The sequence below is a fragment of the Manacus vitellinus genome, unplaced genomic scaffold (genome assembly GCF_001715985.3).
Source record: "Manacus vitellinus isolate BGI_N305 unplaced genomic scaffold, ASM171598v3 scaffold_8_pilon, whole genome shotgun sequence".
NCBI classification, from domain to species: Eukaryota; Metazoa; Chordata; class Aves; order Passeriformes; family Pipridae; genus Manacus; species Manacus vitellinus.
The window spans coordinates 17,812,180-17,835,533 of NW_021940864.1; the positions used below are offsets into that span (position 1 = coordinate 17,812,180).

At 32.4% G+C, this 23,354-nt stretch overlaps 1 protein-coding gene across 1 annotated transcript in view; it reads right to left on the bottom strand.

Annotated features, from left to right (window-relative positions):
- DNAH8 (dynein axonemal heavy chain 8) overlaps nt 1–23,354 on the bottom strand; it is a 120,945-nt gene that overhangs the window by 62,525 nt on the left and 35,066 nt on the right. The window contains exons 28-49 of the mRNA XM_018084995.2: nt 22,103–22,338; nt 19,910–20,014; nt 18,805–18,918; nt 18,129–18,191; nt 17,180–17,280; nt 16,144–16,281; nt 14,828–15,068; nt 13,631–13,830; nt 13,182–13,335; nt 12,918–13,081; nt 12,657–12,759; nt 11,999–12,103; nt 11,556–11,717; nt 9,489–9,713; nt 8,338–8,510; nt 6,462–6,640; nt 4,703–4,890; nt 3,865–3,951; nt 3,658–3,765; nt 2,695–2,829; nt 1,913–2,074; nt 857–1,103 (exon numbers count right to left, since the gene is read on the bottom strand). Of these exons, the coding sequence (XP_017940484.1) occupies nt 857–1,103; nt 1,913–2,074; nt 2,695–2,829; nt 3,658–3,765; nt 3,865–3,951; nt 4,703–4,890; nt 6,462–6,640; nt 8,338–8,510; nt 9,489–9,713; nt 11,556–11,717; nt 11,999–12,103; nt 12,657–12,759; nt 12,918–13,081; nt 13,182–13,335; nt 13,631–13,830; nt 14,828–15,068; nt 16,144–16,281; nt 17,180–17,280; nt 18,129–18,191; nt 18,805–18,918; nt 19,910–20,014; nt 22,103–22,338 (3,390 nt within the window). The remainder of the gene's footprint in view (nt 1–856; nt 1,104–1,912; nt 2,075–2,694; nt 2,830–3,657; nt 3,766–3,864; nt 3,952–4,702; nt 4,891–6,461; nt 6,641–8,337; nt 8,511–9,488; nt 9,714–11,555; nt 11,718–11,998; nt 12,104–12,656; nt 12,760–12,917; nt 13,082–13,181; nt 13,336–13,630; nt 13,831–14,827; nt 15,069–16,143; nt 16,282–17,179; nt 17,281–18,128; nt 18,192–18,804; nt 18,919–19,909; nt 20,015–22,102; nt 22,339–23,354) is intronic.

The window sequence follows — 23,354 nt, forward strand, 5'->3', positions numbered from 1 at the left end:
AACACCTAAAACACCTTTCCCCCACTCCCTTTTCTTTCTCTGGACTCAACTTCTTTCCTCCCAACATAATCTAACTCTTCCTCCTCCTGCCCCACCCATGCTCAGGGAAGATGGGAAATTTCTCATTTTTTCACTAAAATAAGGGTTATTTGGGCAACTAAACAAAAGGCATTGAATATTCACAGATCCCACCGAAGTTAATGAAATCTATGATCACTCATCTGTTCTTAAAATCTAGTTGCTTTCCTTTTATTTTGAAATACAGATGAAAATACTTAAATTTTTGCAAGCAAATTTTAGCTTCATTTGGAATGCACAAAATTTCCTATTTCCAAGAAAAAACATATATGTTTCCAATATAGAAAATTCAATTTTAAATTTAACCTCCTTCCAGGAAGGTTCCCTGGAAGAATTCTCTTTCTTTAATGTAAGTATTTTTATTTTCTCACATACAAATGAAACTCTGTGAAAAAGAATTTCAGTACTCCAATAATAAAATATTGAAATATAAAACTGGGTAATCAATGTGTCAAAAACCACAGGATAAACATTATTTTAAAGATAGTGACATTAGTACAAGTAAATCTAAACTATAGTTTATCAGCTTCCAAAGAACACATCTGCACTGTAGAACCGAAGTGGCAAGAAAATCATCAATTTTTTAATGTAGATATACTACTGAAATAATAAATTTTTAAACTGTTACCCTTCTTAAGAAGTGAACTGTAACCTCATCTATGTTCTCTATAGGTTCCCTCAACAGGGAACTTCACCACATTTGCAAATTCAATACGCTTTTTTCAATATATCATTCAAGATGCATTTTTATGATACCAAGCACAAAGTATTTATATACCCTTTTTGGTTTTCAGTGTTTTCCTCCACAGTGTAGAAAAGATTCCATCTGTCCAATCATTAGTTGCAGCATCTAGTTTTCCAAACATTTGAGGAGCAGTAATAGCTTTGGGGTTCATTCGCATTTCCCTATGAGGTTGGCCACATTCTGTGAGTGCTTTCATTAATACAGTTATGACCATTGTTTTTCCAGATCCACTAGGTCCAAGTGTCATCAACCCATGACGTACTAGAGAAGTTTCATACAACTATTAACAAAATCAAAATATTTCAATTAAAAGATCAAAATAAAATAAAACAAATATATGCTTTAAAAAGATTTTTGCTTGCACTTAGGAGTGATGAAAAATATACCAGACATACAAATTATATGCTCAGAATTAAACTCAGCAGGCATTTGCTGAATTTTAGTGTTTTGTGGAATAGTACATAACATCCTAATCTTCTAAGCATCAAGAAAGTCTACTATAAAGAGTTTACAGGACTAAATCTCACCTAAACTTTTCAAAGCAACTGAAAATAGTTTTACCAAATTTCAAAAAGTATTTTTCGTATTATTCAAACGAAAAAAGGAATAGTAGCAAAACATTAATGCAACAGAAGTATGATTCATCACTAGTGCTAAAATACCTGAGTATATGAAATAAACATAGGGACTGCACTTTCTCCAGGACTGTATTTGAGTTTAGTTTCAGAAGAGTTCTTTACTGAATTTTCTGTTTGTCTTTTAATACTAGCATTAGGTTTGTTATGGAAGTGTCAGGGTCTGCCTATACAAGTATCTCCTGTTGAAGGAACTGAAAGGCACAAAACAGTGATAGTTCTCCTGGATGCCAGCAGCTTGTAAGATGAAGCTTATGTAGTTCTTCCTCTGCAAGCCAGATAAAGGCTTCTAATCAGTACAGGAAGAAGATCTACAGGCACCACATAGATCTTACACATAAAACCTTCATTTTTTCTCATACTAGACGTGCAGTTCTTGAGTGAGACATGGTTTAAGAAACAACATTTTGTTCTGACTCCTGTTTGTGAAAAATGTTTCAGAAAAAAATTTTACCTGAACAAGCTTAAGATTCCACGGTGGATGATTAACCAATCCTGCCTCTTCAACCTGATGAGCTACTGCAGTCTGAAGCTCAGCATAGGTGCTACTGTCTAACTGTATCCCCGGAAAGAGATCATTGATAAGACTAAGAAACAAAGGCTCATCTTCATCTATCTGAAACAAAAAAATTTATTAAGCAATTAAAGAAAGTATGGTTATCCAAAGAACTTTTGAACTAAAATTAGTCTCTGTTTTAAAAGAATAAATAGTAAGAATGTATTTTCTAAATACAGATGCTTACAGACAGCCAACAGGACAGCTTGCTACAAAAATAGCATTTTGAAAATGTCATTCACATGCCACACAAAATATAAATCCAAAACTGAAAGCAATTTGCCACTGAGTAGGCACTGGAATCTGTAAAATTGATTTGTAAAACAATTCCAGCATATATTGGAAAGAAAATCCTATCTGTAAATAAATCTTTAAAAGTCTAATTTCATGGATACTCATTATTCAATTTAGTTATGGTAATCAGTCTGTACACAAGTCAGTACCTAAAAACTCTCATACACAGGTAAGCCACTAGTAAACTATTTTAACCTTTGCACACTGAGCACTGTTTACAAGTCTAATAAACTCTCTGTGCTGTTTAATGATAACATGAAGATTATTACGTTTCGATTTCTAAAGAACAGGATGCTTGAGATTTTTTTCTATTCTAATACAAAATCCATGAAAAATCCAGTAAGCTTGCCTTTAAATGGTGCTAAAATATTAAATTAGATTCTTACCAGCTTAGAAAGATTCATATCTCTTAGCCCTCTCATAACAATACTTAATTCAGTGTCATCTGGCCTGGCCCTCTTTTGAGTTCCAAGAGTCCTCAGTACTGAGAGGATATTCCTCAGACCAAAGTCATAATGGACCTAGAGTGTGGTAGAAGGTTTATGCATCAGTAACAAATTCTCTAGCTTTATTTCATCAGTATATCAAGCCTTATTTCCATATTGTATAGTATAGTTGTCCTATCCGGAAAAAGTAGCTAAAATAGGAATTGTTGCTGTTGTTTAGGAATTATTCTATTCAAACAAACGAAGGATAATAAAGGCTGTTTTCAGGAAGGTTGTGGGGATGGAGGGGGAAAGGGAGGAGAGTGTGGTGGTGTGTGTTAAAAGGTTTTTCTTTTCTAATTTAAATTTATTGATTTCCCAATTTATAATGCCACATAGCAATTATTTTATAGTTCTGTATAGCAGGGTTCTAAAAAACTAATAGTTCAATTCAAGACTCTGTCTTTCCAACTGAGGCAGCTTAAAGCATAAACTTCAGAGCAAGGCAGTGCTATCGGGACATGAGCAACTTAAATCAAACTTTAGACATTTCTTTTGTAGTTTCCAGTTTCCAATTTCCAACTACTTACTCTAGCCCTAGATAATTCTTACGGAAAAACAACATGACTGGGATAATTTTTACCTGGTTGCCATGTTTAGGCAGAGACCCTCATGCATTTGCAACTAACCACAAAGTATCATTTTTAACAAACTAATGTGCCTATGTGACCACATATTAATGAGTTAATATGGTTATTTGTTAAATAATTTTATAGAGATATTTGTTTGAATTACTTTTAGATTATGTCAATATTTTGTGAAAAAGCATAAAAGTTATGCTTCAAAAACAATCTGAACAACCCAAAATATGGGGTTTTATTGCATAAATATGAAGACAAAGAGGAAAGGAATACATAACACTACCTGTTTAGTGAGTTGCTCCTCACAAAGTTTATAAAGAACAAAGAATTTCTTAGCCAAGACCACATTATCAATAAATCCATAACTTGCAAGTTTAACTCTTATAATTATCTGAAATACAATTTTTTGTAGAAATTCCATTAGTTTCTCCAGGAGACAGGTCATCAAAATAAAACACATTTTTCCTTTCAGTTTATTCAAGATTTTTACCTGTCTATCTGGAACCATCATTGCAACAGTTCTAAACTGAATTTTGAGATTTTCTGGTAGCTCTTGACGTCCAGCATATCCAGGATTCTATATAAGAAAACATATCTCATTATTATTTACAGTAGTCAAAATAACAGTAAATGCATGTATAAATAGGTAGATCAGTTCAGAGTTAGAACTCTTGTCTACCAGTTATTAAAATTTTAATCTCCCATAAAGTCACCTTGGATTGTCTTCAGCCTTGGCATTAGGAAACATACACTTTAAAATTTCCTGCTCATGAGATTACAGGAATTAGTGTTATAAAGCCTCAAGAATCCTGTGGCAACAAGACAGCATACTCTGAAAGTTAATATTCTGTATCTGGTAGCTTTAAGAATTTTTACATTTCCATGTAAAGTACCTATTAGTCAAGACATATGCCCCAAAGAATGTCTTTGTTGTATCTCCTACTTTAAGTGAATGTTCTTTCCTCCCCCTCCCCACAGGTATCATTCTCATTAATACTATTAAAGCATTTCAAGGTAAGGTAGTAAAATGTATTAGTGTTTCAGTCCTCTCAGTGAGCACAGAGAATTCTGGAAGTTTGGTCAAACTCTCAGTCTGCATAATGAATTAAAATACAGTAATAAACAGACATAATTATGAACTGTTGCAATAATATCAAAGTCAAAATGAAGGCATGCCATTAATGAATAATCAGATTATGTGTTGAACACTTTAGTCTAATTCTATAGTGACAGCATCACTTAATTAATAAAACTGGTTATTTTCACCTTGCCATTTAACCTCTATATAATATAATTTGTCACTTCTTTGTAATTATTACTACATTTACCATAGTTAGGAAAATTCCAAACTCTGGATTTAAATCTACACAGTCTCCATCAGCAAAAATGAACTGCTTTTTCTTTTCTTTTCTTGCTGTTAAAATAATATAGATTTGTTGTGCTGCTACTGACAAGACAGGCAATTCAATTCGGTTGAATTCATCAAAACATCCCCAAGATCCGGACTGGGCAAGACCTATAAAAAGGGACAGAAGAAAATATTATCTGTTGTTCTCCATGCATATTTGAGATATCTGGTCTAAATTACTTTTCTTGCAAATAATTAAATAACAGTAGTTTTATTTATTGTCCCGTGGTCAACGCCCATCTTTCTCCAATCTGCCTGACTATTTCCATATCAATCTGAATTAATATTAGTTGATTTACATACAAGGTTTAAAAATGAATCAAAGTCTGAAAAAATATATTTTTATATTTCGGGGCAATTGGTATATATTTTGTCCAGAACTTTCTGTGAATGTAACTTTTTATTGTAGAGCACCACCCAATTATTTGGAAAAAGCTGTACTGTTAGTCAAAAAAATTAAAAATAAGTGATTGAGAGCTACAAAGAACTAGCCCTAAATGTCACAACAACATCCTCTTTTGTATTATTTTCATTTGAGTTTTCCAGCTTTCACAATGCTTTGAAATTACTTTTGACTAGCCTGTTATAAATCATAGAGATTAAAATTAAAAATTGAAATTATTTTCACACTAACTAGAGGTTTAAATAAAACTGAATCCCAAAAGACAGAAAAAATTAAACTCGGAGTATGTATCTCTGCGCATAAGCATTACCATTTTACGTCCCCACTAAACTACAAGTTTCTCATGTAATGGTACAGGATATTAGTAACATTCAAAGTGTAGACATGTCTATGGAAGTAAGAGAGGAGCATAGAGAAAGAAGATTAAATGGAAAGAGAAATCTAGCAGCACTATATTAACAGCAAGAATATTTTCATAAAGCATTATTTTCACAGTTGTCTAATTTAAGTTTGGAAAAGTAACATGTATTTAGTAACAAGTAGGAGAATTGCTCTTCCTTTCACAACATTTTATGAGAAAAGCAGCATCTTTTCACAGATGATATTAAACTATCAGTAAAGAAATGGTTTTCTTTCATGTATACTGGAAGATAGCTATTTAAAAGCGAATAATTTATGCAAGTCATTCAGGGTACACTAGTGTCATGCAGTTAAGTTTAAATCACTTCAAAGGGATTCTGTCACGAATTCTGTCACACAAAGGTTTTCTAAAATTTTAATACCTTGACTGTCAAATTGGCAATATCTTCATAAACCCACAGCTTCAGCTTTTTTATGCCCCTTGCTTCTCAATACATACAATACCACAGCTTTGAAAAATGAGATGACAGAAACTTCATGAAGTTCAAGTCCCTTATGTAGAACAGAATAACGCCATGATTTGTTGAGCCTGAAGAGGAAGCTAAGGGAAAAGCCTACTGCTGTTATCACTAACTAGTAGGAGGCACTGAGAAAAGAGCCAGAGCCAGGCTCTTCTCAGAGGTGCAGTGGAAGAAGACAATGGACACCCATTTCAATGTGGCACATTCCAAGTTAGTGGAAGTACAAAAACTGTTAAATGTAATATAGTCAAACCACTTGAACAGAGGTGCTGCAGAATGTCCGTCCCTGGAGACAGTCAAAACCCAACATGAATAAGGTACAGAGCAACCTACTGTAATGGCATGTGCTAAATGACCTCTTAAAGTCTCTTCTATCATACGTGAAGAAATCTTACCTTTGAAAATCCTACCCAAACCTCTGAAGTCCATTTGATCAGAGCAGTTAAAGACCACGACGTATTTTCCCAGAGCCTTTCCCATGTCTTTCGTTGTTTCTGTTTTACCAGTTCCAGCTGGTCCTGCTGGAGCTCCCCCCATGTTCATTCCCAAAGCCTGTGCTAAAGTTATATAGCACCTACAAATGTTAATTGATATGGATTTATTAAATTATATGAAACATACATATGCATATATATAACAATTGAGTTATGCGATAGATTCTACGGCTCCTACGTTGAAATGTTACTTCTTCATAAAGCAGTTCCAATTATTTTTTGTGAGTGCAAGAAGTTCAGAGAGGTAAAAGGCACAAAATACAGCATTTAAACATTACTTTTAAAAGAAAAAAAATTCACAAACGAACAACAACAACAAAAAAGCCCCTAACCAACCAAACAGAAAACCTCCTGGTGTTAACAAGCTAAAAAAAAAAAGTTAATGCTTATCTCATAAAGGAATTTGTCATTAACTCTTTTAACAGCTATAAAGAGCAGATCCTGCTGTTGAGTTCTGTTATGTCATCACATTCTGCAGCATCTTAACCTGTATACATTTCATTATGTTACCTTTGCCTAAATTCTCAAATGTGAAAGAATAAGGATATATGTCCTCTTCCTCAGTTATCAGTAAGAAATATTTACAATTCTAGGAAAAAAAACCCGTAAGTTTTACCCTTTTTCTTTTTCCTAAGTCTTAAAAAGTCTAGACTACTTTTTTACTTGTATATGAGCCTTAGTTATGTTTTTCATTCATGGCAAGGTATGGAAAAGTAATGCTAAAGGAATTAAAAAACAAAGTTCCTTTACAAATGATGGGTTGTCTTCAGTGTCAAATCAACATGCTCTGAACACATTTCTAAATGAAGTATTTCTGGTTTTAATTCATAATTGAATAGAGTTTAATAACTAACTGCAGTTTAGTTTGAATGACTATAATTTATTATGTCAAATTTGCACTGCAGGAATTTTCATGTTTTCTATACAATAAGAAACTTTGAAGTGACAAGAATCTCTACAGTTCTACTGGGATCAATTTTGGGGTAGTTAACAACTTTACATCAAAAATACTCATTTGCTGATGGCAGTACAGTTCACTGCAGAAATCTACTGAACTTTCCATATTGTCCCAATAGCAGTCCTACATTTTCGTAAAAATAAAGGTGTTCAAAAAGTCATAGAAACACAGACACCAGGCAGCAAAGGAAATGATTGTAGGTTGAAAGTTATTTTCAGTTCTTGAGGGGGTCTTCTTGCAAGTGAAGTATCTTTTGGCCTTTTTTTCTCATTTGGTCAAAAGTGACATTTCAAGACAGGATTGAACAGAAAAAGAATTTTGAGAAGAAAGGAAGCAAAGAAATTCTGAAGAGGAAAAAGAAATATAGTTCTTATTGTTAAGCCACATTTGAAACAAACTTGCCATTTGCTTGCCTAGCTACAGAAGAACAGAATGTGAGTACATACAGCTGGGACTTTTTCTTAGGCTTTCAAAGAAAGTAGCCACAGAACCTTTATAGAATCTCTCATTACAAAATTTGAAATATTTGACCTAATCTTTTCTTCAGTATCCTGCTAAACTATATGTTGCTATATAACCTTAACACAATTAATTTCCATTACTAAATGTTTTTTTTAAGACTGGGCAATGATAAGGGATTATTAAGTGTACAAATCAGTGAGATCATTTTATCTTTTCTAAAAGATCATATTAAGCAAATGTTTGAGAATATTTTCATGAGTGGTCTAGCCTACACAGGACTTAAAATGTACCTCTTTAAAGACAAATGTTAAACACTAGATATTAAAAGTATTCCTTATCCATAAATATTTTTCTAACCTGTCCGTAAGAGGTGTTATAACCAGACGATCAGTGCAACCCAGAAATTCATTTTGGTAAATAAAATCAACATCTGTAATTGATACAATGACGTGATCTGGATCCTCTTTATAGTAGAATCTAGACTGCTTTAACCACTCAAAATCGGTTCGTGATTTGATGTTCATTTTTACCTTAAAAAAAAGTAAATGCATATGTTATAACCAAGCATCTACATTTATTGTCTTTGACAGTTGTGATAAATACTTATTTGTACGTGAATAACAAGTGATTACTCAGGTTAAAGTTTCTCTGTAAGTAAATTTAAATATATCAAGCATCACATAATATGTTCAGATATATGCTAGACTGATACTAAAAAACATCCTGATCGCTTAACCTGATTATCCCAACATCTATGTTAATCAAATTGCTTTGGTAGTGCAGTCCACCTTCTAAGTGAGAAATGCAAATAGCATACTTCTTAATCCAGCAAACACATTGCAACAAAGGGCATGATGAAGGAAGGATGTGACTGAGGCATGGAAGGCAAACGCTGTATAAACTAATAAGCCTATGTCATCAGCAGTAAAAATGTGAGAGGTGTAGAGTTGAGGGACGCCATTATTCAAAAAATAAAGTAATGGTAACAATTTAGCACAATCTCAAAAGTTCAAATATAGGATTGCAACTATTTGCCATTTTTAGTAGGAATTTTTGTTTTTTTCTCTTATATGTACTCTCCTTAGTAAAGTGCAGCCCCATGTCAACTACTGAGATTCTGTAACAAGCCATGGGGAAATTAATTATAATGATACAGTTACAACATCCTCAGCAGTCTCAACTTTTTAAGTTATGCTAGTAAGACTAATACAACTTTTTTCAAAGGAAAGAAATACGAAAAGGGTTTTTTCTATCAAAATAACTTATAGGAAGAAGTGAAAAATTTAAATATCCAAGGTGTAGACTTTTGGCAAAAATATTTAGTTGACAAAACAAATTAATGCTATTCTAGATTAAGCAAAATTTTACTGCTTTGATTATGGTGAGGTTATGGACATCTTTTTCTTATACACACATACATACACATGTAACAGTAGCTGCCACATATAAGAAAGAATATTATGACAGAAAACGCATTTAATTGTCAGAAATCAAAATCTATACTTTACCAAATCATCAAAAATGTCACGCTGATGCACATGGATGGTAATAAGCGTTTCATATTTCACTCTGTCAAACTTGGAAAGATCAAGTGTGGTCTGGCCAATCAGTGTATTCAAAATATCCAGAAATCTGGCATTGGTTACTTCCATTATTTTTTTGTCTTCCTTAGCATTCTTTAGAGCTTCTTCTGAATCACGTGTCCACAATATTTGAATTCCCAGTAATCCAACCTAAAAATGTAATATTGGAAAAATATACAAAATAATCACTTGTTGAACTCAAACCTTGTTATAGAAGTCTTGGGTGGGAACAATAAATTGCGGTGTAAACAGTCACAAAATATCACTACATCCAGCACGAATCTATCTCACCAGGATACTGTGCTGAATTAATTGGCTCTGCTGTGCCTTCCTGAGAAGACATTTTAAAATTGTTCCAAAATTTGTCATGTAGTGAGATACACTCAAACTAAGGATGAGTGTCAGTTTCTCTAAAAATCCTTTAGAGTGCTCCACATAAACATAACATAACACAAACATAAACTGGTCCTGGGTGTAGAAGACCTTCTGAAAATTTCCCACTGCCAATTTGTAGCTAATTCAAGCACATTAAAATTCTGGGCCATTGCTACTAAATGTGGGATGGCTTGTCTTCTAACATTCTGTCATGACTGGAGTGCAGCCTAGAGAATATTGAACTAAAAGTTATTTTGCTTCCAAATACATCTAGAGAGTTAAAGGATGTTGAACATAAACTACCATCTCAGAGTGATTTTGATTTACAACACCCACAACAAAAAATGATAGATGAGCACTGTGTCCCTTCGTTACCTTTATTCCCCACATTTCTATACTCACAAGGCACTAAGCCCTAAAAATTTGACTCAATCACTCTATTTTTTTATCTCCCTATACTTGCAGTGAGTTCATGGTTACAGAGTTTGTCTAGCAGGAGATATCTCACTACTGTAAAATCACCAGGCTCTAACAAATAGAATCTAAAACAAATTTATATTAGAATGAATGGTCAAAGGAAAACAAAAAATAAATATTTGGATGTGACTTTTTCATGCTACCTATAACAGAAGCTTCAGAGACAGGAAAAAGGCGGTTTGAAGAAAACATTTTGTGTTTATCAGTATTTTGCCCAATTTTTTCTCTCTCCTTTAACACAGTTTTTCTTTCTCCGTAAAAATTTCTTGGCCAAATCCTTCTAGCACAAAACATTTTTTGAATGTGAGAAAATCTGGATTAGCAAGACATGTGAAAAAAAATCTTTGCACATGGTAATAAATCCGCTTTCAAATATCTGACAAGCCAGATAGTCCCTATCTGTTCAAAGCAGTGAAATTTTTGAAATAAATAATGGTGCACAATACATAACTACATCATAAATACATGTTTAAGATAATTCTCCTAGATATTTAAATGTACTGATATTTTTTTAATTAGCAACATACTGGTCGGTTTTAATATTTACAAAACTTTTTATTCAAAAATTACACTCAGCATTGTACCAATTAGCAAATTATAGATTCAGAATTTGTACAGGATGGGAAACAATTTGTTACTTGTTAATGATATTTATGAATTATCAGTAAGACGGAGGAGTTTTCTAGGCAAACCAGAATACTTCAACATAGGTTTCTACCAGGATTGCATTATCATAAGTGACAAAGACATGAACAATGAGGTAGATCTGGTAAATTATGAGATAAATAATCATAATCGTAGCTCTTGCAATCTTAAATTATGAGAGAGAAATCAATCTGCACATGAAATTTTATTTGCTGCTGAAAGGAGTTCAATATCCATCACAGAAAATACAAGCTGTACTTTATATTGTCCAAGAAAAGAAAAAAAGTAATTTTAAAGTAGATTGCAAGAAAAATATGATATAAACAGGGTACCAAAATTTAAGTCTTTAAGGATTGCCTTTTACTGAGTAGATCCTTCCCCTTGTTTCCTCTATGAAAACTTTCTCATACAGACAATTCCATATGCTCTTTACCTTCCACCTCCCCCCGCACACAACACAGACTACACACACATATCCACACCTTGTATTCTTACCTGTGCTGGGAATTGATTAAGAAAATTCACCAGCTGACATCCTGGGTCACTAATTTGGTAATATGCTGCCCTAATTATGCCATGCAATGACTTCTGCTGCACTTGCAATAAAATCTTCAACCAAAGTTCTACTGGTCCTTTTGCAACTACTGGAGTGTCCAACTGAAAAATTAATTACAGTAAAGGGTATAAAATAGTTACCAACCTTCTGTTTCAGAACATGAGTTACTACACAGTTACTAAATTTCTATTTACAATTACAGATTTTATTTCAGCTAACATACCAGAAATATGTTTAATGAAGACATATTTGAGTTTTGTTAACAACAATCCTTGAAATATTTATTTGTAACTATTAATAATTCAACTTATTCTCTCTTAGATGTTCAATAATAAAATTATTTATCTATTAGCATTTCTGGAAAAAAAAATCAGATAATTACTGGAATTTTTTCTCCTTCTCTTGATATGACTGCCAGTATGCGATCATAATCCTTTGGGTGAAAGTCTACTTCATTTATATTGTCAGATATGGAAGTCAGATGCGGCTGTAAGGATAATTCAGGAATCATTCAATGTAAATATTTCACATTAGCAAACAGAACAATAATCTCAAATAAGGTTATCCAGCAAACATTCATTTCAACCTACAGATGAATATCTGACCATTTGTAGGTAATAATTACAGAAATGATTGTGTAGAATTGTAGCTCCATCTACTGTGTTTTTACAGTTTCCAGATGTGATCTAGAAGAGATCAACTGGCTTATCTCAATCAACTCTCAGTAACAATCCAGACTAGCTGGATGAATTTTGCAATATGAAAAGCAGGAAAGTTTGGCAGGATCTCTTCTATTATATTTAGTTGTGAAAGGAACCACCTGCAAATCACTTGATGGGACCACATTCCAGTGTTCTGCATTCTGAAGATTTTTTTAAATTACAGGTATCTATTTCACACTTTGTTAAAGACCAAAGAGCAAGAAGAAAATTTTTTTCTCAAGCAGAGTTTGTAAGAAGAAAATGTTTATATTTTATCAAATGTTTCTCCATATTCTAATTTTTTATGCTATAAGCAGAAAAAAATCACTAAGGTTGTACCTGAATTGTATGAGAATCACTTGCTTGTCCAAGAATTTCAACAAGTGCAGGATCAGAAATAAAAAAGAATCTTGGAAACAGTAGCCTTTTCTTCTCTAAATACCTTTAAAATTGAACAAGATTCTTTTAAAACTATTTCAGGGCATAATTGTTTTCTGTAAAAGGGTGTAAGTAAAACTAAACTACAATTCATGTTCAATAAATTATTTACAATATAATAATGCAATAAAGAAATCAAACAATTAACTTACAATCACTTACCCTGTAAGTGATTTCTGACATGATTCCAACTGTTCATGTAACTGAGGGAGAATTTGCTCCATAGTATTATCTCCAACACAGCAGGCTACTACATTTGGGTTCTCATGAGCTCGTTGCATTATTTTTACCCATGATTTGTCAATATTCTGAAAACGCTTGGCTTCCTATATATAGCAAAAGCATAAGTCCTTTCACATCATAATCTGTTGGAAATTATTACACAGCTTTTAATACACAATAGTAGGGCAGCACTGTGAAGCTTACCTGTGGTAACTCTTTTGCAATATCCCCCGCTATAAAAACAGCTTCAAGATAGATCCAAAGGTTCTGCACAACCAGCCATTCTTCAATTATGTGTGCAGAGTTGCTTAGTTTAGAAACCCAGCTCTGAATTTGCTTTTTAAATGCTGTATTGTACCTAAAAAAAGATGAGAAGAAGCAATTATTTAATTTTAAATAAAGCTAATTTAAAATAAATACTTACAATGGTGAAAAAAGCCCGGAACAAACTAACAGCTGTTTTACTTAGAACAAGAACAACCTCATGGATAGGTTTTACCAGCTCAATTACATTCAAACATATTGAGACAAAAGTTTGCTACTACTTTTTCATTTAAAAATATTTCATTCAAGTTTATTGCTAATTTATCTCATTAATAGTACTGTTGCTATCTTGGTGTGTTTCTGAAAATACCATGTAAAATTCCAAGTACCTATTGGACAGTAAAGAGTCAAGAATCATTAAACTGTCCTCCATCAATACCAAAAGTTCTGATGATTCAATTCCCTTTAACAGTAACTCTCCTCTTGTTTTGAACTGTGCAAAACTCAGAATTTGGTTTCCCCACGTCTCAGCTACTTGAGATAGTTTGGCTTCTATATCTTTTTCCTTCATGGCAGATATGCATATATCCTGCAAAGAAAGAACCACTTTTTAGACTCTCCATTCTTCTGAAATTAAATTTTTCCTAATACTGGTCATCTAGTAACAGCATATTTAAAAATGCAGAGATCACACTACAAATTTTACTCACTCAAATTACTTGTATGGATAACTGAAAAGTGCACATTATGAAGTGGATGGATAAATATGTTCTGTCGCTTCACATTTTGTTATTTCTGTGTAACAAGATTTCTGAATCATAATTTTACAAGGTTTAGGGAGTGTCGTGATGCAGACTCATCACCAGATGAACTCTGACTCTTACCACATTTTAGTTTATAGAATCACAGAATCTAAGAATAGTTTAATTTGGAAAGGTCATCAAGTCCAACATTCAGTTCAAATCAGAGCTTAATTCAAAATTCAGCAGATTACTTGGAATGCTTCCATATAAATCCTTCCATATAAATCAGGTATGGATATGTCTATATATATCTTTTGAATACATATTTATCATATGAAACATGCAAACCCCACTGAGTTTTCTCAAGTTCAGTTGGGGGTTCTTTTGAAGTTGTATGGTTCAAAAGAAGCCATAATAATCTATAAAATTCTTAAATATTATTATGCATTAATCCTTCCTCTAAAATTTATGATTTATCTACTAAACTTTAAAGTAACCAAAGTTAAAAAATTAAGTGGCCATAATCATTCAATGTTTTGTTTGATGTTTTTTACCTATTTAAAAAGAGCTAAGGAAATCATATACAATAATGGCAGAAGAATTTTAAGAGATTATCTAAAAGTAAGGGTCCAAAGATTCCAGCTGCTACCTCTATCTTTATTCATATGCATAAAAACTTCTAAATAAAATATAAATTTGTTTAAACTAGTGTGGTCTGATTAAAAGTTGAGGACTTTAATTAAGTAAAAAATATTTTAAAAGAAGGTAATCATTTTATAAGTAATCATATTATTTTTGTTAATAATAGAAAATGAACAAGGGGGGAAAAATGTATGCACCTACTTCAATATCTTCTTTATGTTTAAGAATTGGTGCTTCCATGATGTTTCGAAGGCAAAAAGTTTCAGATTCTACATTAAATTCATGTCCTGTTGTTTCAGCAATACGTTCCCAGTGTCTTTGCTTCATTGCTTTGTCAGACATCATTTCCAGCAAAGAACAAGACTCAATAAAATCCTCGATTTTTTTCTTGAGGTCTGAAAACGCTTGCCAGTGGTGGAGACCTTTAGGCAGTCTACGGCACCTGTAGTTAAATTAAATGGATACAGTAGTAAATGCCTCTTCTCTCAAAATAGGAATCGTTTAAACAATTGTTTAAACAAGGAGATATGAAGTGGATTGTATTGCAGTTTCCATTAAAACATAGCTTATCTGCTGCTTATCATCAGAAACTCTTTATTAGCAAAGACAAAACAAAACAAAATTAGTTAAATTTCACATATGAAATCCTTGTATAAATACAATATTTACTCCAATTTAAATACCAGCAATATTCATGGTACTTAGTAACATACCACTTTGGAGATAGACATGAAAATGAAACAGATATGACCACCTTCTCCCTCACTTTTGGTTAGTGGTCCAGAAACTATTCACTAATGAAAATTATATACTTCTAATGTGGAAAAAACCCCAGCAGAACAGTTAAACAAATATTCATCTCTTTGACCACACTTTTACAGAGCCTACACACTAAGAGCTAAGCAGTTGATCTACCACGTAAATGCCCTATTGTAAATGATAAAGTATATCTTCAGCAAAAAAAAATAATAAAGCCTTAGTTTTGCATCATTTATCACTTATTTCTCTACCTTCCACTGATATAATTTCATCTTTTCAGTAATCAGGTACAATACAGCAGTCAGCCTGTGGTTTAGAGCTATGTCAATGCTGGGTGGTTGCCAGTACATTTGTGTCAGTTAGTTCCCCAGGTGCTGTCAAACTGGATGTTTAACAACTGCCTGAATTTCTCTGAGGGGCAAAGTATCTTGTGTTTGTTATTCTTGTATTCAAAACTTAAAATAAATGTGCTAATCATCCTAGTTGAAGAACTTACTTTCTACAAATAAAATTTCAGCCCTCCTGACCACTTGATTGGTTTAGATAAGGAGATTGATGCTTCAGCTGGCTGTATGCCCTTCAGTTATGAAAATTAACTTACAGTATGGTTTTATTTCCCTCTTTCTTGAATAATCTTATTGTTTTTTGATACACCTTATTCATAGAAACTTTGTATTTAAATATATCAGATGGCTCTACTGAATTCACCTAAACCTTAATGCATCTAACATCAGTTATTGTTTATATTATAAACATACCTGTTTTGAAAATCCAGAAGTTCAGCACTAATTTTTTCAATATCTACCTCTGTCCAAAGGATGTCATAATAACCATCGATAGTGCTTATTACAGTATCATATAATCCATACAATTTCTGAAGCAAAGTCAACTCCTTCCTGGGAAAAAAAGAAGCAATTATGCCAATAATTTTAATCAGCTCTCTGGATATCTCACAATAGTTAAATACTTGGTAATGTAATGTTATTAGAAAAAATAGAAATAGATCAATCAGAGTATGTTTCTTAATGTAGAAAAAAATCCTTCATAAAAGAAAATCCACAAAAAGGAGAAAATGGTTGGTGCTCAGGACCTAATATCTACACTGAACATATTTGGGGAAGTTTTGCTTTCATCTAGTTCTCCAAAACCTCCATTCACCCCAAAGGAACCTAGGTTATATACTCTGAGCTGGCTCTGCTGTGCAAAACAGAGCACAGTAAGTGGGAACAACTAGTCAATTTACTTCAGAAGCACTCTCTGAATCCGAACTAAATAACAGCCAGAAAGAGTCAGATCTTCATGTGTTGTGAATCATCATCAAACCATTGAAATGTGCAAACATTTTAGAATCTGCTCCCCATTTCTACAGCTGCTCAAAAAATTCTAATTTTCACAAAAGCTACAGTTAAATTCTTCATATATGGTGAGACTTTCCCTTGCATCTTCTTCAGTTTCTACATTATCTTAACATATAATACTATATTTACTCATCTATTTATATCTGTATTTTTATTTATATCTGTATTTCTAGAACAGAGCATATTGCTACTTTATATAGTATGTACACACATGAAAATGTTCTGATATGGTTCTGTTACAATAATAAATAAATAAAATTATTTTTATTGGCAAATATGTTATATCTGCAAAATTTTCATTCATCTATCTATCTATCCATCTATCTATTTAAGGCAACAGAAAACTTGCATATGGTAATATTTCCCCCTTTGATATATGCCTAAGATTTTCTAACATACTTAATAAACACTTAAGACAGCTTTATTTCACAGTTACCTGACTTTATGCAAAACTTCATACTCTGTGACAGGCAATCCAAACAACCGTTCACCAGATGAGTATGTGACAAACTTTCTCCACAACTCATCGAAGTCACCCTGCTCAGATTATGTTTCATACAGACAAAATGAAAATATAAGCTTATAGGTTTTAATTTAAAATTATCTAATAATAAATCATTAAACAGTTTTAAACTTGTCTTAATTCTATTAGAAGTATATGTAAATATCTGAAAATGTTTTTGAGCTAAAGTTTTGAACAGTCTTCATGTAACATAATACTCAAATCCACACAGTGAATTCAAAAGTGAAGGTTTACAGAAGAAGCAATCATTCAAAGAAGCATCTTATAGAAATGAGATGTGAAATGAATTCCACATAACTGACAAAAAAAAAAGAAAATATTTGTATCAAATGGTAAAGTATATAGCCTGAAGAAAAACACTAGAGTGCTAAAAATTTTTTTTCACTATTAGTATCCATAAGTACAAGGCATTCTCTTGGCAAAATAAGAAATATAGCAAATTCAAACAAAATCACTCAATTTTTGCTACATATTAGGTGCATTAGAATATTTAAGCATCTTCATCAAGTTGAAACACAACTATCTAATGGAAAATGTGATCTTTAAAAGAGTAAAAGATTGTCTTATATCTGCTTTGTAAATTGGTTTCTTTTCAGTAATCATGGTGTCATAATTGACTCTTCCATTTTCTACTGATTTTATTATTTCAAGTTTACAATTTCTGCTCAAAAACATGAAGAGTGAAGAAAGGTTATAGATCAATCAATCAATCCTTCCCATTAAGGGAAGCTTTGCATGAGAGAAACTATAGTTAACATAATATTACACAGAATATCCAAATTATAATTTGATAAACTTGTTATGATAAGCAATAACAAATCTAATTTTAATTATTTGGAAATTCAACAGTTTACTTTCTTACCTGAAAGAGCTGTAGCCTCTTACTGGCTTCCTGAGGTGGAATACTTGGAACCATGGGCCCTTCCTTTCAAATAAGCAATTTAAAAAATTTGAATGTTAGTTCACAAAGTGACTGAAGTCCACTGTATATTTACAGGTCATCACAAAATACCTATTTTTTGTTAGCCAAATTCAAATCAAGCTATGTATCTTGATAATGCAATACTTAAAATGGTAAATCTAAGAAAAGATAACTTTTATGCAATTGAAAATTCTTTACATTAATTAAACTTAAGAGGACTGACTGTAACTTTTCATACTTTGTTATTGTGTTGAAAATAAAATACCCAGGCCGTGGCCAAAGACTGTCCTTTTTAATGTTGATATGTGAGCAAAGAGGCCACAGTATCTGCTACAATTTCTGAATTAATTTGTAATTTAATTATTATGTAATTTAATTTATAATTAAGATTTCATTACAAGTTGTACCACTAGGACTTCTTCTCTTTCTTTACAGAGTTGTGTACACTGCTACTTCTTCATATTGAAAAGTCTGACCTACAATGATGACTTCTTAGCAACCATAGCATCAAACATCAGTAGCTGAGCAGAATAAAATTCTGGCAACCAAATACTGCAAACCAAAAATATTGAAAAACTAAGTACAAGTCTTACATGCAACTACTAACTTCATTTACCGTTTCATATGACGTTTCAAAGTTTGATACATCCTCCTGAAAAACTGCAACTGATTCTAGCAATTCAGTCTTAAATTTGGGCTGAACTCGAATCAACTCATCTTGAACTTCGGTCTGACATAGAAAAGATTAAAATCAAAGTTATTTCCATAAAAATCAGGAGCAGATATTTGAGTATATAACACATATAAATCAAAACCATAAATAAAACACACCAAATTTTTGAACAAAAATTGAGTATTTGAAGCTAAATACATTTTTTCCTCTTATAGTGTTATGTATTTAATTTTTGAGAGTAAAGCTGAAGGGAAAAAAAAACAACCACCTCAACCAAAAACCATTACAAAATCTCCATCTTTAAGGGAATGTGTTTCATTTCAAGGGGGTGACAAAAGAAAAAGGTCCTTATTCTCTTTCTTTCCTCCCTCTAAAACCACCCTCAAGCCCCAAAGTGTTAGAGTCATCTTCCTCATGGATGGCTTAGCCTTCTCTTTAACAACTTTCTTATCCTTTGTTCAAAAGTTTGAGAGAAAGAACCAAGAACGGCACACAAATGTAAAACATACTCTCAAGTCCTTTCCTGAGTGATTAACCTGCAGGACAGGATGTACCTTGATGGGCTCAATGAAATATCTACTTATTCCTATCTAACCACTTACATTACCTAAAATAATAAACATAGAGTTGTTGAGGGATATAAGGTTGTCCTAAGTGATAAAGAACAACCACCACTTATGGGTAAGGGCACTGGCAGAGTATGCACATCTTAAAAACAGGTAATCTAAGGGTAATAAACTCCCTGGTCAGAGAAGAATGACACAAGAACTGGAAATGAAGGAGAGCAGAAGCACAGAGACACAATAAATTACTCATTTTCTTGCAGGTGTTAAACACATATCTAAAAGCTACAATAATATTTAAATATTAAAGATATGTATTAAAAAAAAAAGAAAATTAACATACTAATAGAAAGTATAGACCCTGGTGCACAACTGAGGCCAAAAGTGAGAAGTCAGAGAGCAGTGACAATTGGTCTCCGACTCTCATTTATAATCTGAAAACAAGTACATGAAGACAAATAAACAACATAATTTTATATACTTACAGCTAGAGTCTGTAATTGCTTGAAAGAATTTCTCATTGTATCAATGCCTTCTGATTCCTCTTTTGTAATCTCCACTTTATATGTATTTAAAATGCCATAGGCTTCCTAGATGGAAAAATAAAACCTTAGGAATGATGCATTGGAAGTTCATTTGCAGGAAATAGATCAAATTTCTAAAACACAGGTAAAAGGAGATCTGTTAATATATTTTAGGCATTTTTTAAAAATAAGGATGATGAATGAAGAACTAGGGAACAACAGCAAAAAAATATTTCTTCAAAGATTTCTTGGCTAGAATACTAGGAAAACATATACAAACAAAATAAATTCAATATTAGAAAATATAAAACTTTATCCTCTCTATGGTATTTTTATTCCACTTATTCAAATTCCACCTGAATGTATATTTTAATGAATTTTTTCAAACTTTGAATAATTGTGCACACTAAGTTACACATTTATAAAAGTTTTGCCATATTGTCTATAAAATCTTTGTTTCTAAGTTTGCCACACTGTCAAATACCTGCATATGTATCTGAAACTGAATGAACCTTTCTTATTTCTTGTTCTCATTCGCAATTTGTTTGCATATCTTCTGCTTTATTATCCTCCTCCTTCACACATTGCATTATTTAAAAATTAATTCATTTTCATACTTTATTCAACTTTTGCTGGACTCACTCCAGTATGCCAATGTCTGTCTCGTATTGGGAAGCCCAGCTCTGGACACAGCACTCCAGATAAGTCTCATATCCTGGAATAGAGGGAATCATGCCCCTCCATCTGTTGGCAACATAACTTGTAATACAGTCCAGGAGACCCTCAAGCACTTTTGTTGCAAGGGCACTTTTCTGGCTTACATTCAACTTGGTGAATGAAACTCAGTTCTTTTACTGCAAAACCTAATTTCTACCCAGGCTGCATTGGTATCTAGGGTTATTCTTCTCCTGGAGATGGAGGAAAAAAGATCTGAGAGCAACTTGTTAACTTGGCTAACCCTACTGACATTAATGGGACTCATTACATTAATATAGAAAGGGAGTAAATGTTTGCAAGATAATTTAGAATATAAGTGGTTTGGGAAAGAATATTATCCTAAATATTCATCTCAAATTGGCAGAAGCACAATAATAATAACAATAATAAACAAGAATGTTAATATTGCTTAATTTTTTATACCTTTTATTTATTTATTTTAAAAGTTTGCATGATTTTCTACACATGTAAAACCTGACAAGTAAACAGTGCTGATCTCAGTTCCTTTAGCTTGCTTTATTTAACATCTAAGAAATAACATTTAATAGATCTGAATACTACTTTAAATATTTAAATTATTGTTCAGGTTCTTCTTTTACTTGTTTAACCTCTATGTCTTTTGGATCACAGAACTGATTGTTTTATAAAGACCATCGCATAAATTATTAAGACAAAACCCACTTTCATGTCATAAAACTAGTAAAAGAGATCGCTGAAAGTCCTTTTCAGTATCATGTTAATAGAACAGTCTTCAATAAAGAAAATGTTACTATAGAGTAATAAAATTTCTTCTCCAAAATGTGGATGAAAACATAAAACTAATGTCTTCTACTAAGTTGACTGCTTCAGAGCGTGATAATAAATACGAAGTACATAGAAAACTTAATAAGCTTCTTTTAGCTTCTTTCTTATAGAGAAAACTAAAAGAACGTTGCAAGATTTTGACAGCATACAATGATATGTGACACCATAAATATTCTCTGGCTATATTTCAAGGGGTAGATGATCAAGATGTTTGTTTACAGACAGAAAAGTTAAGAAGAGGATTAAGGCTAATGGAAAAACACTCAGCAAAAGAGAGAAAATTGCTCCCTCGTCTTGTGCTGTCATCTTATTTCTGTATGTTGTCTCCTAGATTGCATTTATATTAAAATTTATTTGAGAGAGAATAGTTTTTTATGTTTTGTATTAACACAGTATCTAGCAAATTATCTAATACTGATTCATAATATAAAATAAAAGTAACAACAAAAATAATACTTTGTTACCCATCTTCAGCCTAGTTCCTTCAAGACAGTAAATTCACTCTTAGAGTTCTCACATAATCTTAGCTTGTGACACCTAATCTATATTATCAAATATTAATAATTGTAATAATAATAATGGATGAGATATATAAAATAATATTTATTCAATGAAAAAATTAAGTCATCTTACTTCAATAGGTCCCAGGGACATATCCATGTCTATTTTATTTTCTTGTACTTTAGCTAAACCTTCCATTGCTAATCTGACATCATCTAAGGTACGCAGAGGTTGAGACAATTTATTTATGTATTCAGTCATGAACGACATCATGTCTGTCAATTTCTTTTTGTATTGCTCATTTAAATAACGACAGAGAAGCATTTTCCAGCCTTTGGCTTCAATTGCTAAAGCTGTTTTCAGTGGTCCTGATTTAAAAAAAAAAAAAAACAAAAAACAATCCAGATCTTAATTTTTTTCTGTTAAAAAAGCCCACATCATCATATATGGTTCTTTAACAGCAATAAGAAAAAAGCAGACAAGCAATCCAATTACAGCATTTTAAAAGTTTCAAAGTAATTCTAACTATAATGAAATATATTTCTGTTGTGTTGTTGTATACTATGGTAGGCGTAAAAAATACTGGTAAGTTAATGGAATACATAGAGAAGATGAATAAAGAACAGGATGCCTACTTAGTAATGTGGATTTTCAGAGAATACCTTTGATATATATTAACCAAATGCATAAAGATTGGTGGTATTTAAATGGCTTATACCCATTGAGGAGGTGGCATCTTGGGATTTCAATACTGGGATTTGGAATAGTTCACAGCTAAAACTGTAAGGTGACAGATCAGATGCAGTCAATATATAAACACAAACCAACAATGAAGGGACAGAAAAGTCAATCACTGGCACTCTAACTTATTAACAGAAAAAATTAGTATTTTAATAGGCAGTGTTTTGTACTGTGATAAAAGAAAGCAAAACATACTAACAGCACAAAAAGTTTCTGCTCACAAAACAAATTTGACAGCAGATACAGATTCTTCTTTAATAATGTGGCTATTAACATTAAAGAGATGATTCCTGAAGGCCACAGGTAATTCAAGAAAAGTACTGTACCCTTTCAGAAGTTAGAGTCTGTAAATCACAATAAATCAATTCCCAAATCTAGCAGTTTTGGGAACAAGAAACAGTCCAAGAAACTAACTGCTGCCTCAGATTGTAAAAACATTTAATAACCTTGTTCCTTAATCTAGAGGATTTGGCTCCCTCTGATACAGTGGTCACTGATGAGGGAGTACTGTGACCATCAACAAAATCCATATAATTTTGTATACATTGGTTATTACCACTCTTGTTCGCTCAATAACAGGCAGAAAGTGTTTTCTAGAGTGGTTTCATTAAGAAGAAACTGTATCCAAGACCTGCATAAGGAT